At 42.3% G+C, this 13,007-nt stretch overlaps 1 protein-coding gene across 4 annotated transcripts in view; it reads left to right on the top strand.

Moving 5' to 3' along the window:
• LOC140527253 (very-long-chain enoyl-CoA reductase-like) overlaps positions 1-13,007 on the top strand; it is an 81,641-nt gene that overhangs the window by 52,130 nt on the left and 16,504 nt on the right. For all 4 annotated transcript variants that reach the window (XM_072644054.1, XM_072644051.1, XM_072644055.1 and 1 more), the window contains exon 7: positions 280-385. In XM_072644054.1, coding sequence (XP_072500155.1) covers positions 280-385 — 106 coding nt within the window. The remainder of the gene's footprint in view (positions 1-279; positions 386-13,007) is intronic.

Raw genomic sequence — 13,007 nt, forward strand, 5'->3', positions numbered from 1 at the left:
CTTTACCTACATTATTTCATTTGTGCCTCATAATAGCTCTATGTGGTAGATGTTATTATTATCCTCATTTTACAGATGGGGAAACTGAGTCTGAGAACTGTGAAGTGACTTGCCCATTGTCATACAACTAGTAAGTAACTCAGGTATTCTTGCCTCTAAGTTTAACATTTGATTATCCACAGCATTTCTATAGAACACTTTAATAAACTTTAAGCACTCTATAAATTTGGGCCATCTTTATTTATCATTAAAAAACCCCTTTTATCTTGCCTTGTCTAGCCTGGCATGCATCTGCCATACTTCCCACTACATCAAACGATTGATTGAAACCATCTTTGTCCATCGGTTCTCTCATGGGACCATGCCTCTGAAGAGTATCTTTAAGGTAAATTCTCACCGGCTGGCATGCCAGCCCCTGGTCCCCCTGCTCTGCTTCACAAACACTCTTCCTGGCTGTGGCTTTGTGGTAATGTATGGTACCTATGTCTCGTGTCCAGGGCCACTGATCCCTTGACAAGATTTCTTACCCACCACATTATTTCAGCCTCCATAACCTCTCCTCCCTACCCAACCCCTCACCTTACCCCCTTGGAATCCCAAGTACAGTTTCCTATTGATGTTTTAAGCATTGCAAAGTATCATATCCTTCAGTTTTCCTTCCCTTCCCTTCTTGGCTCTTTGGATGTGATTTCAAAATGACTGCTGTATTTTTAAAGACCTCTTCCTACCAAGTAGATCCTTGTAGATTTTGCCTTTTTTTTGTTTCTTTTGGTCTCCCTCCCTGCTGTTCTTTATAATTAGAGGGGAGGTGTGGTCCGATGGTCGGAAGACAGGACTTGAGCCAGCCGCACTTGAGTTCTGATTGTGGCTTTGATCTTTGGCCCTTCCCCTAGCTTTGGGCAAATCCCTCCAAACTTTTGTTTCATCCTGGGTATAGCAAATAGACTAGGAGAGGTGAGGGTGGAATGAAGGCAATCGTAGATTGAGAGGTAGAAAAGACCACAGAACTCATCTGGTCCAGATCCTTTGCTTTATAGATGAAGAACCTAAGGCCTAGGAGAGTAAAATAATTCTCCCCATGTTACACACATAATAAGGGTCAGAGATGGGGAGAATATAATTTCCAAAATGCTAAATGTTAAATTCTTGGAGAAACATCCTTGTGTAAAAGCTGAAGCCAGAAAATAGAGAGTAGTCTCCTTTCCGACCAGATGCTTTGTTGTGATGGGAGTGAACAGAACTGGTAGAGATGGGTTTCCTGGTGGCCGAACCCAGCTCCCCCTGAGCATACTTTGTTAGCTGACTTATTGGTACACAATGTGGTACAGTGAGGAGTATGGCACATCTGGCAGTAGAAGATACAGGACCGAAGCTTACCTTTGACAATTACAATGGTAGGGTAGCCCGAATGAATGAAATGAATAAAAATGCACTTATTAAGCACTTTCTATATATCAGGCACTGTCCTAATTGCTGAGGATACAAAGAGAAAAGGCAAGACAGGCCCTGTTCTCAAGAAGCTCCATTCAAATTGGGGAGACAACACATGAAAGGGTGGACAGCAAGGCTTATGATTCTGAAGGGCGTTGTGGAGGGGTGGATGATGGTGAAATCAGAATATCCTTTGTTTTGGAGTCAGAGGACCTGGGTTTGAATTCTGCCTCAATCTCTGCATCTATAAAACAAGGGGGTTGGAACAAGGGATGGCTGCTGAGGTCCCTTCCACTTCTAAATCGCTGATCCCTATGACTTACGTTTTACTGAAGTAGAGGAAAATATTAAATGAACCTGCATTAACCATACTTGTTTAAAACAACAACAACCCTTAAACTGGGGATGATGACTTATGCCTTTGATGCTACCGGGGGGCTGAAGCTGATGGATGATTGAAGGGAGGAAATTCTGAGCTTTAATGAGCTAAGATGATTGGCTGTCCCCATTAAGTCTGGTGCCATTATGATAAACTCCCAGGAGTGGGAGTCTACGAGGCAGCCTAAGGAAGGGCAAACCAGACGGCTCAGAAAAAGCAAAGCAGATTAAATTTCCCATTCTGATCAACAATGGATGGGGTGAATGGCCACTGAGTTTCTAACCTAGGGCAGATGGGGAGACGTAGTCTCCTCCTACCCCTCCCCTCTGAAAAACTACTCAAAGCCAATCCCAGTGGAACATGGGGTTGAAAGCCAGGGATTGCAGTGCTGAGAAATGGTGTGTATGTGTGAGTGTGTGAGTGTGTGTGTGTGTGTGTGTGTGTGTGTAGCTATGTAAGAAATCACCTGACCCTTGATCTCCAAAAGATTTTGGTCAACCCCAAAGTGACCTTGATGCCTCTAGAGTTGTTGGTGGGGGATTAAGTGGCCCCATATGAACTTTCAATCCTGCTTTGTAAACATTTCAATCCTTGTAAAGTGTCCCTTTCCTATTGATCATCTGACACAGCCCAGAGTTGATTATCAAGTCCATTAATCTCACTTAATGTTCCTGGAATAGAAAATGTTGCCAAAAAAGTAAGACTGAGCCAGCTGCAGCCCTTTCCTCAGGGTGCCCCAGTCTCAGCTTTGTGTCAGGGGAAGAGTCAGAACTCCACGGCCACAGGGAGGACAACCCTGCCCCTTGACTTGGAGGGATCTTTCTTCCAGTCTTCTCCTCTGGAGGGTCTTCTGGAATCCTAGGTGAGAGATCTTTGTTCTGTCCCCCAGGAGCTGGGCAAGTTTCACATGTGGACATGGGAGCTGAATTTGCCATTGTGGTTTAGGGATGTAGCAACTGGGTGCTTTCAACAGACTGTTGAAAGTGGGAATCACCCATGCAAGTAATACCAGCCTCTTGCCTCTACCTTGAAGCAAATACAGAAATTTGGCTTTGTTCTTGTTCAGTTGGTTTTCATTTGTGTCTGACTCTTTGTGAATGCATTTGGGATTTGTTTATCATTTCCTTCTCCAACTCATTTTACAGATGAGGAACTGAGGAAAACAGGGTTAAGTGACTTGCCCAGGGCGACACTGCTAGTAAGTGTCTGAGGTTGGATTTGAACTCAGGAAGAAGAGTGTTTCTGACTCAGGCCCAGCACTCTATCCATTGCCTTTGTTAATAACATTGCTTTGACACATTCCTCTTCTGGTAGGTAGCATGTACAGTGGAAATGGAAGAAAATGGGAGCTTGGGTTCAAATCCATCTGTCACATTAATAATTAATAATAATAAGTTTTTTATATGTTGCTTTAAGGTTTGTGAAGTGCTTTACAAATATTATCTCATTTTATCCCCACAAAAACCCTGGAAGGTAGTTGCTATTATTATCTTTATTTTACACATGATGAAACTGAGGAAGACAGAGGTTAAGTGACTTGTCCAGGGTCACATGTCTTGTAAGTGTCTGAGGCTAGGTTTGAACTCAGATTTTCCTGCCTTTAGGTTCAGCACTCTATCCACCATATCACTTCCTAACCTAACCTATGACCTTCAGCAAGTCAATGAATTTCTCTGCATCTCAGTTTCCTTAGTTGTAAAATGAAAAGTTGGGCCAGATGGCAACACTTTCCAGGGCCTGGGTTTTGCTAGGTAATCTTCTGCATTACCTTGTCCAGAATCCAGGTCACTACCTACTTCTGGCCATTTCTAAACCAGGCCACAATGTTGATCCCCCTTTACCCAAGCTTCCCCTTCTCTTGATTTCCAACTTTGTGTGTTATCCTGCCCTATTAGGATCTAAGCTTCTCCAGGGCAAGGACTTGCTTGTATTTATATCCCCAACAGTTAGCACATAGTAACTGCTTAATAAATACTTTTAAATGCATTCATTCATCCCAAACACCTTCCATTCTGAAGTTCTATGATCATAGCTATAACTTGTCTGAATCCAGTAATTGTTTTCAAGACATGAGTGAACTTAATAGATCAAATTTGTCCTTCCTTTTGAGACACCCAAAATTTAGTCTGCTACAGGAGAACCAGGTGAAATATCTGCTCTGCTCTGCTATCTATTGGGAGTATATTCTGATAATGTCTGATAATGACACTGGCAGTGCTAAGACTCACACTGGACCAGCGGGAAATTAAGATAGCCTCATAGGGGACTTTCAGCCGGTGCATGTACTTCAAGTTTAGGAAATTAGGAGGAGGAGGAAGAGGAGAAAGAGGTGGAGAAGAAGAGGAGCTGATGGTGATGATAATGGTCATGACAGTCACATTACAGAGTTCAAAATCCCCTCTAATATTAGGTGTAACTATTCTCCTGGGTGGCTCACAAAAAGGGAGATGATATCCACTCCAATGGAGAGACTAAAGAGAGAGAACCTTTTCTTTTGGATGGTTTTGCACAGGGTGCTCAGAATGTAAATGTCTCTACCAGTTGATCACTCCAGTCAGTTTTCACAGCCCCTTCCAGTCTCACCTGAGTCAGTCATGGAGCGGATTACGTAGGCGTAGGGGACCAAGATAAGGGAAACTGCAGGAATGGACTGGAAATGTATCTAAGTGTCCTTGGCATAGGCCACTTTAGGTTTTACTGTTCATTGCTCTGAAGCACAGCATTGCTGTGAGGTTGGGGAGGGTGAGAGAGGCTGGTGGAAATCCAATCTAATTTGAATTTATCAGCCGGACATTTCAGAGCAGTGGTTATGCAGGGTTAATACCAAGAAGGACCAGCAGGTACGATCTCAAATCTGAATCAGTCAAGAATGGAAAACCCCAAATATAGACTATCTCCAACCTTTTCCTGATCTATCAGACTAGTCTCCCTGTCGTAGACAGAACCTTGGTTAGTTTGGCCCGGTCTGTTCTCGTTGAAGCCACACTGGGTTTCTGTGATCTCTGCTTCCTTGTCTAAATGTTCTCTTACTATGACTCTGATGACTGGAGTCTCCTGGGACTTGAAAGGGCTAACTCATTTGCGTCAGTGTTTTCAGAATCTCTTTGCAGTCACTTGATGATAAGTTGTTTTTCTCTCACATTGTTTTGCCAGGGGCAGTTGGACTGGCATCTCACTCTGCCATGCTCTCAGAGCTTCCCAAACTTTTTGCAGAGGCAAAGTAGTACCTATAAGGAGGACCTTTATTAACCATCTTTTGGTTACTATAGCAACAAAAGAAGGTATACAATCTCTGCCTACTGGCTCCCTCTCAAGTCTTCCTTCACTAGAGGGTGAAGCTTCCAGAGTCAAAGCTGAGCTGTCAAATGTAGGGCACAAGGAAATGAGATGGGGGTACTTATAGTCGATGCTTAATAAATATTTGTAGGTTGGCCAACTGACTCTGCTTTGCATTTTCTGACCCCTCCACCCAGTGTAACCTTGTCATCTCAGTTTCAAGCCTGGCATAAGACTGCCCTAACTGGTGGAGAGAATGATAACTGAGCGAGGAGCAGTCGATTAAGGAGTTCTGGAGAAGAGACATTTTTCTTCATTCTGTGTGTGTGTGTGTGTGTGTGTGTGTGTGTGTGTGTGTGTGTGTGAGACAGAGAATGAAAGAGAAAAACAGAGATAGAGGAGAGCCAGAGATGGAGAAACAGAGACAGAGAGATGGAGAGACAGACAGAGAAAGAAAAGAAAGACAGAGAGAGAGACATGGTTCCAGGGACCATGGAGAGGGACCTGTGGAGAGAGAAAAAAGACTTTGAGAAGTAGTAGATATAGAGAGGACCTGGCAACTCAACGATTCCCTGATGTCTGGTTTGCTTCCACAGAGACTTTCTCTATGGAATTTCTCTTGCCCTTAAGCTCTGTCAAGCTTTTCCCTGGTTCCAACCTCTCCCCACACGGTGGGAGGGCTCCAAGACTCCCTTTCTCTCCATAGAAGATAAGCTGACATTGTGCCTTGTTCTTCAGTGTGAGACAGCGAACTGGTTGAAGGTTGTCTTGTACTGTTTGCAATCCAGCTGCTATAGAAGGGAAACAAAAAACAAAGGCAAGATCTTTCCAGTTGTTGGGAATAGTCTCAAGGGGCAGGTGTAAGAATCTACACAAGCACATAGAACACTGAGTGCAGCAAATTGGAATCTTCTTTGTCCATCTGACTTTTTATCTGGTACTTACTCATAGGTTAATGGACTCTGGGTCCTGCCTTCTTCCAGATCTCTTGGACTGAGAGTGAGCCTATGATTCTGGTTTTGACTGTACTACTATGGCCCCAGTCATCCCAGATCCAAAGGTTATAATTTATATCCACTGATTTCTACTTATTCATACCTAGAGTAGGGCCTTACTCTTGCCCCACTGCTTGTGTAGGAACATCTAGATCAGGGGTGGGGAACCCGTGACCTCAAGGCCACATGCAGCCTTCTAGGTCCTTAGGTGTGCCCTTTTGACTGAGTCCAAGTTTTATAGAACAAATCCTTTATTAAGGAGATTTGTTCTGTGAAGTTTGGATTCAGTCAAAGGGCCATATTTCAGGACCTAGAGAGCCACATGTGGCTTTGAGGCTGCTGTAGCTTCCCCACCTCTGATCTAGGATGAAACCTATTTCCAACTTGACATTGTGGGAAAGCTCTGACCAGTACTAGGGAGCCCATTAAACTGTATCTTCTTTCAGTACTCAAGCTACTTGTAGGATCATAGAAATAGAGCTGAGATGGATCTATGGGGGTTATTTAGCCCAACCCTATCATCTTACAGAGGAAGAAACCAACTCAGAGAGGTTAAGAAACTTGCCCAGGATTATATGGGTAGTAACAGCCAGAGTCAGAATTTGGACCCAGAACCCCTGACTCATCCAAGAATCTTTCTGCTGTGCCATGCTGTCTCCTGGAGACAATGATCTTGGTAGTTGAACATGGTATTCATTTCTACAGCACATGGCAATGGATTGAGGGGTGTGAACAAAACAGAAAACAATCTTTGTCGGTTTTTCCTGGTGTATTCCTTATTGGGTATACAACAGGAGATGGGGGGGGGCTTTTCCTTCATTCTGATCATTTGGTAAAATGAGCCTTTGGGCTAATAGTTCAGGCAGAGTCTCATCTGGCTAGTAGTGATTTATTGCATCTGCCAAGAAATCTTCAGGCTGTCTGCTACTTCTGTCCTTGTGACAGAGAAATAAAGCATTTATGAAGCACTAGTATGCATTGGGCATTGTGCTAAGTGCTAGGGATACAAATACAAGAAAGCAAGATGACCCCTGCTCTCCAGAAGCTTCCATTCTAATGGGAGAATACACCACACAAAGGGGGCTGGGCAAGCATGCACATTTACACATGGTACAGAGCAAACCAGCAAGTGGAAGGGAGGGCTGGGGTCTCTCAAGAAGGGGCAAAAGGCAATCCATCAGAGCCAAGGGACTCAGCCCAACTCAGGCCACTGGTGCGGGGGAGGTGGAGGTGATGGACCATTCCAGTAGAGGAGACTTGGTGTCGAGTGGTCTTGGTGAAAGTGGTCACTGTAGACCAAGAAAGCTATAAATGAGTAGACAGAGGAGTTACAAGCTCTCATTTCCCACTAGTCCATTTGTGCCTTTTTTTTTTCTCAGCTGGCTTTCTCAGCTGGAGAGTTGTGTTGTAGGGATAAAATATGGGAGAAGACCTAAAAGGACTTAAAATTGTTCCATTTCCTTCCTTCCTCTTTCCCTTCTGCTCTGTTTCTTTCTTTCCTTCCCTCCCTCTCTCCTTCCTTCCTCCCTTCCTTTCTTCCCCTTTTCTCCTTTTCTTTTTCCTCTCTTTATCCTTTCCTCCCTCCCTCCTTTCTTTTCTGCCTCTCTCTCTCCCTTCCTTTTCTCATTCTTTCTCTGTCATAAATTTCTCACACTCTCAGTGGATTTACTGCCAGTACAACTTTTCTTTAAGGAAATTGTGTTCCAAGAACCCAAAGCTGAAAATTCACTATTTCTGGGACCTAAATTTCTAGAATGAGCTATTCCTGAGCATTGCCCACAAGCCCATCCCCTAGTGATCTCGGACTCCTTTCCCCATAAATCTACAAATTAGTATTAACAGCACATTGATTTGAAGGAAAAAAACCAAACCTTTTTTTCTCAGGGAGGGAAGAAGGGGTTTGTTTATAGTTTTGTTTTGTTTTTTACTTACCACCCATCTCTATGCCTAGTCGAGTATGGTGAACAGAGTTCCTGAGGTGTGCTTACTATTTTAAATCTAGCCCTTGCTAAGATCCAAATTCCTGAGTATTGACGGCTTATGATCTGGAACAATGAGAAGAGCCTGAGGATAGGGAAACTGGAAAATGTAGTCATGTGGCATGCCCATAGAGAGTGCTGGAATGGACACAAACCTATGGTATGGGCAGTGAGATGTAGAGCCATTTACTGTCCAGAATCTTCCCTGTCACTTTCCTTCTTGGTTGGTTTCTACAGAGATGCTGGTCTCTTAGGAAATCAAATGCTTTTGCTGTAGATAAGTGTGTGTTCTCCTAAACCTTGTGATGTCAGCAAGTCAGTGAGTAGGTGAGAATGGGAAGGAAATGGATGAGGAAGATCTTAATTCATAGGCCAAATAGAATTTTTGTGGGTAAGATGTTTGGAGAAATTCTTTGCAAGGCTATTCTTCAGTTGTTTTTCAGTCTTGTCTGAGTATTCGTGATCTCATTTGGGGTTTTCTTGCCAAAGATACTGGGATGGCTTGCCATTTTCTTCTCCAGTTCATTTTACAGGTGAGGAAACTGAGGCAAACAGGGTTAAATGACTTGCCCAGGGTCAAGAAAGCATCTGAAATTGGATTTGAACTCAGGAAGATAAGTCTTCCTGACTCCAGGTTGGGTACTCTACCCACTGTGCCATGTAACTGCCATGCAAGGCAGAGTAGATGATAAATGATGTTCAGCAGGAAGGGGAAGTAAGATGGGATACTGAAGTGCTTTAATCAGATTCTGCTAGAAATTCAAACTTCCTTGGTTGGGATACACAGATGTATGCAATTTACTATCAGTGAGCAGTACCCTGGCATTCAGTTCAATTCAAGAGGGGTTTATTGATTTTTAGCTCTGCACTTGGCACTGCGCTAGGCACTAGAGATGCAAAGACAAAAAAAAAAAGAAAAGAAAAAGAAATAGTTCATACCTTCAAGGACCTTATACTTTACTGTAAATGAGGAATGGAGATAGTATTCACAGAAAGATGTAAATATTATACACATACAGAACATAATATAATGATATATTTATATATGATATAGAGTTTAGATACCATAATATAGACAACTATATAATATACAATTTAATAATGTAATTTTTATTTATATGATATGTAAATAATAGGATGCATAATATAGAATATAATTATATATCTCATGTTATATTATGTATATTATTACATATAATATTATATAATAATATTTTGTGATATATATTTAGTGAACAGAAAGAATTCCCATGCATTCTGCATCTGGAGAACATTTCTTAGGTAAGTTCACACAGTCCACTTCTGGCATGTCCTTGCTCTTTCAAAGAGGTAGCGAACGAAATGTGACCCTGTTTGACTCCATCTGTGCTCCAGGGCTCTGTGCCATGGGGACATTTTGGAAGGATCCTGGGCCAGGTTTCCTAGAGCCAGCTCCAGCACTACAGAAGAGTTCTTCATTGTGCCTAATGGGGTTTGATAAGAAGGGTCACTGGGATATTTGAACTGTTTAAAGCCCAATTCTCACAGGTCAGCTGAGGCCCCAGTGACTGATGACTGGCACCTTTGCCACGATTTACAACCAAAGTCATCATAAGTGGACAAATAGTAGGAAAGTGGGAAAATCTGTGAGTCCAGCTCCTAAAAGTCATGTTGACTAAAAACTCAAGAGATTTCAAAAACCTTGTCTTTTGTTGACTTAAGAGCCACGTGGTATTGTTAAAGAGTGATGAATGAGAAGTCAGAGAGTCTGGGATGGAATCCCAGCTCCGACGCTGGCTCTGTGGTCATGGGCAAGTCATTTCATCATTCTAGGCCTCAGTGGTCTCATGTGTAAAATAAGGGAGTTGGACTATCAACAACAAGAATTGGTCAGTTTCCACGTCTAGAGAGTACCTACCTCCCAGGGTCGTTGTGAGGATCAAATGAAATAAGAATTGCAAAGCATTCAGCACATTTATAAATAATATAAAAATATTAGCTATTATTGCTAAGTGCCTACTATGTTCCAGACACTGCGCTAGGTGCCGGGGATCCAAATGCAGTGAACAAAATAATTTCTAGTTCAAGGACTTTACATTCTAATGAAAAGAGAGATAGATTTGGACACGGTGCCTGGGTTACAGTCCCAGTTCTGTCAAGAGGCTCATATGATCTTAGAAAAGTCAGTTAACATCTCTAAGCTTCAGTTTCCCCATCTGTAAAATGACAGAGTTGTACCAGTCTTTCTCTAAAACAGCTTTAGATCTGTGGGGAGGGGACATGGTACAATGAAAAGAACACTGGTTTTGGAAGGGCTTAAATCCACTCTTTGCCGCTTAATACTTCTGTGACCCTGAGAGAAGCCACTTAGCTTTCCTGGGCCTTAGTTTCTCATCTGTAGAATGGGGGAACTAGATGGAAGCCCTTTCTATCTCTAGATCTATGATCTATAGATAATATATGTCAAAGACTTTGTTAACTATAACATGATGCACAAATATAATTTATTCTTATTATCACCATTAGTTGAATCATTTTTCTGCTCTTTTTTTTCTTTTTTTGACAATAGGGCATTCCCTAAAGAGCACAAAGGATCTGCTGGTTGGAGCCTAAACTCAAATCTTGCCCCCTATTCCTGTTTTGGTCTTTTCCTTCAGGGTGGGCTAACTTAGAGTTCTATCCTGGGGCTCCCCACCACACCAAACCCCTTTTATCCCTAAGAAACATGCCATTTATATAGTTGATGGGTCACATGCTTTTCATCTTTAAAAGAAGTAATAGCTCTCAAAACAGCAATAAAAGAACCTCTGCTTGCAAGTTACTCAGGAATATGAGGTTATTAAGCCAATTATTAACAGAATAGAATATTTGATTATTACCAGAATCCTCAAATTTCAAACCAGCTGTTTTCCCAGCTCATGCAGCGGGGTACTTATTTGCTCATGAGATCTAGCTGGTAAAATTTCAGTGTGAGCATTTATTCCTTAGAAATCAGACAAATGCTGGAAATCAGGGCTTGACTGATTGCTTTGTTGACTGTCTAGACTTAAGAAAGTGAGAGAGGAAATGTGAGTAGTACAGATTAAGCCCAAAAGTACATTTTTAAACATTTTTTTGACACCTGGTTGTTAAACACTTACCAACACACCCTTGCATCTAATTTATATTTGAAAATAATCAAGTGGTCATCCACTCTTGAAGACTTTCAATGAGGAGAAACCCATTTCACAGCAATTCTAAAGATGGTTCTTGATAACTTCATAGTATGACAGATTTATAGCTGGAAAAGACCTTAGAGATCATTAAGTTCAACCCCTTGATTTTCTATGTGAGCAAATGTTGCCCTAAAAGGAAGGTTAAGTGACTTTCCAGAGCTTACTCAGGTAGTGTAGCAGAGCCAAGGTTCAACCCCAAATCCAGTATTCTCTCCACTGTACCATGTCCTGTAGTCTAGGGAGAAACAGAACATGTCTAGGCCTTCTTCCAATGACAGCCCTTTGAAGATCTGAAGGTACTTATCATGTCCCCCTGGATTTTCTCTTCTTTAGGCTAAACATCCCCCAGTTCCTTCAACTGCTCCTCATACGGCCTTTCCCTAGGCACACTTCCTTAAAAAGGGTACCCTATAAAAGACACAAGATGGTGGCTCTTTCCAGAGGCCTGCTTAGTAACCCCAGCTAACTCTGCCTGGTCTTTCCTGTCTGCCTTGGGCTGCCAAACTGCCTCACGTTTCCCAGCCCATTAGCTACTTGGGCTCATTTCCTGAAGGGCTCTCTCACTGCCAACACTCCATGGGTGTTTTCTTCCAGTCCCAGCAAGTTTATTTTTTTTGGAAATTCTTGAAGTGGTAATGGCCACCGCAAACATTAAAAAAAAAACCAAACCAAACCAGAGTCACTGTTTGCTTGGGAAATGCCGTTGGCTACCTCAAATTGAGTTCTGGAAAGGAAAGAAGTCTATAAACATTCCGAGTTGACATCACCTCCAGTTACCCATATCTGGGCTGTTACCAGGGTTTCAGAGGGTTTGTAAGACACTTAAGATAAGAGAAAGGAGAGGTCTTAGATCACAGCTATATGTTTTTATGCAAAACTGACCACCACCTTTCTGAGGGTTTTCTCCATTCCTAAAACTCTTCAGCCTTCTCGCTTTCAATCTAGAATGGATAAAGTTCAACTATTTTCCTCTTTCCCTGTCTCTCTGTGAAAATCTTGAAATACCAGATAAGTATAGAAGGGAAAACATACCAAGCATCCTTCAGTGAGCTCAAGCCACCAGGTCTAGAAATCTCAGAGAAGAGGCAGTAACACTAATGATAGCTAACATTTACACAACATCCATGATGGACCAGGAACTGTGTTAAGCATTTTTCACAAACATTAACTCATTAAGTTCTCACAACAGCCCTGGGAGGTAGTGGCCATTTTTAATCTTCATTTTTATAGATGAGTATACCAAGGCAGAGATCACAGAGTCCGTAAAGTATCTGAGGTCAAATTGGAACTCAGTTGTTCCAGACTCCAGGCTCGGCATCCTATCACTGTACCATCTCACTGCTAACGTAGTGGACAGAGCTGGGCTCGGAGTCAGGAACAGCTGAGTGATCTTGGGGAAGTAATTTCAGTTCTCTGGCCCTCAGTTGTAAAATCTGTAAAATAAAGGGGGGTTGAGCTCAGATGTAATGAACTCTATAAAAGAGACGGCATTATTATAATGCTTTAAAGTTTGCAAAGCACTCTATGTGTAATCTCATTTAATCCTGTGACAATAGACTTTATAACCGAAAGGGTAAGTCAAAGCAGGATTCTCCAAGCAAAGTTTTGTTTTATTAATGGGGACGCTACCCACCACAAAAGCAGATCTCTTGGCCCCTCGAGTAGCCAAAAGACCCCAAACTGAGGGTGCAACACACTTATAAGCGCAGAACAAAGAACAGAAGAGAAAACCACATCACTGGTTATGAGACTG

The sequence above is a fragment of the Notamacropus eugenii genome, chromosome 2 (genome assembly GCF_028372415.1).
Source record: "Notamacropus eugenii isolate mMacEug1 chromosome 2, mMacEug1.pri_v2, whole genome shotgun sequence".
NCBI classification, from domain to species: Eukaryota; Metazoa; Chordata; class Mammalia; order Diprotodontia; family Macropodidae; genus Notamacropus; species Notamacropus eugenii.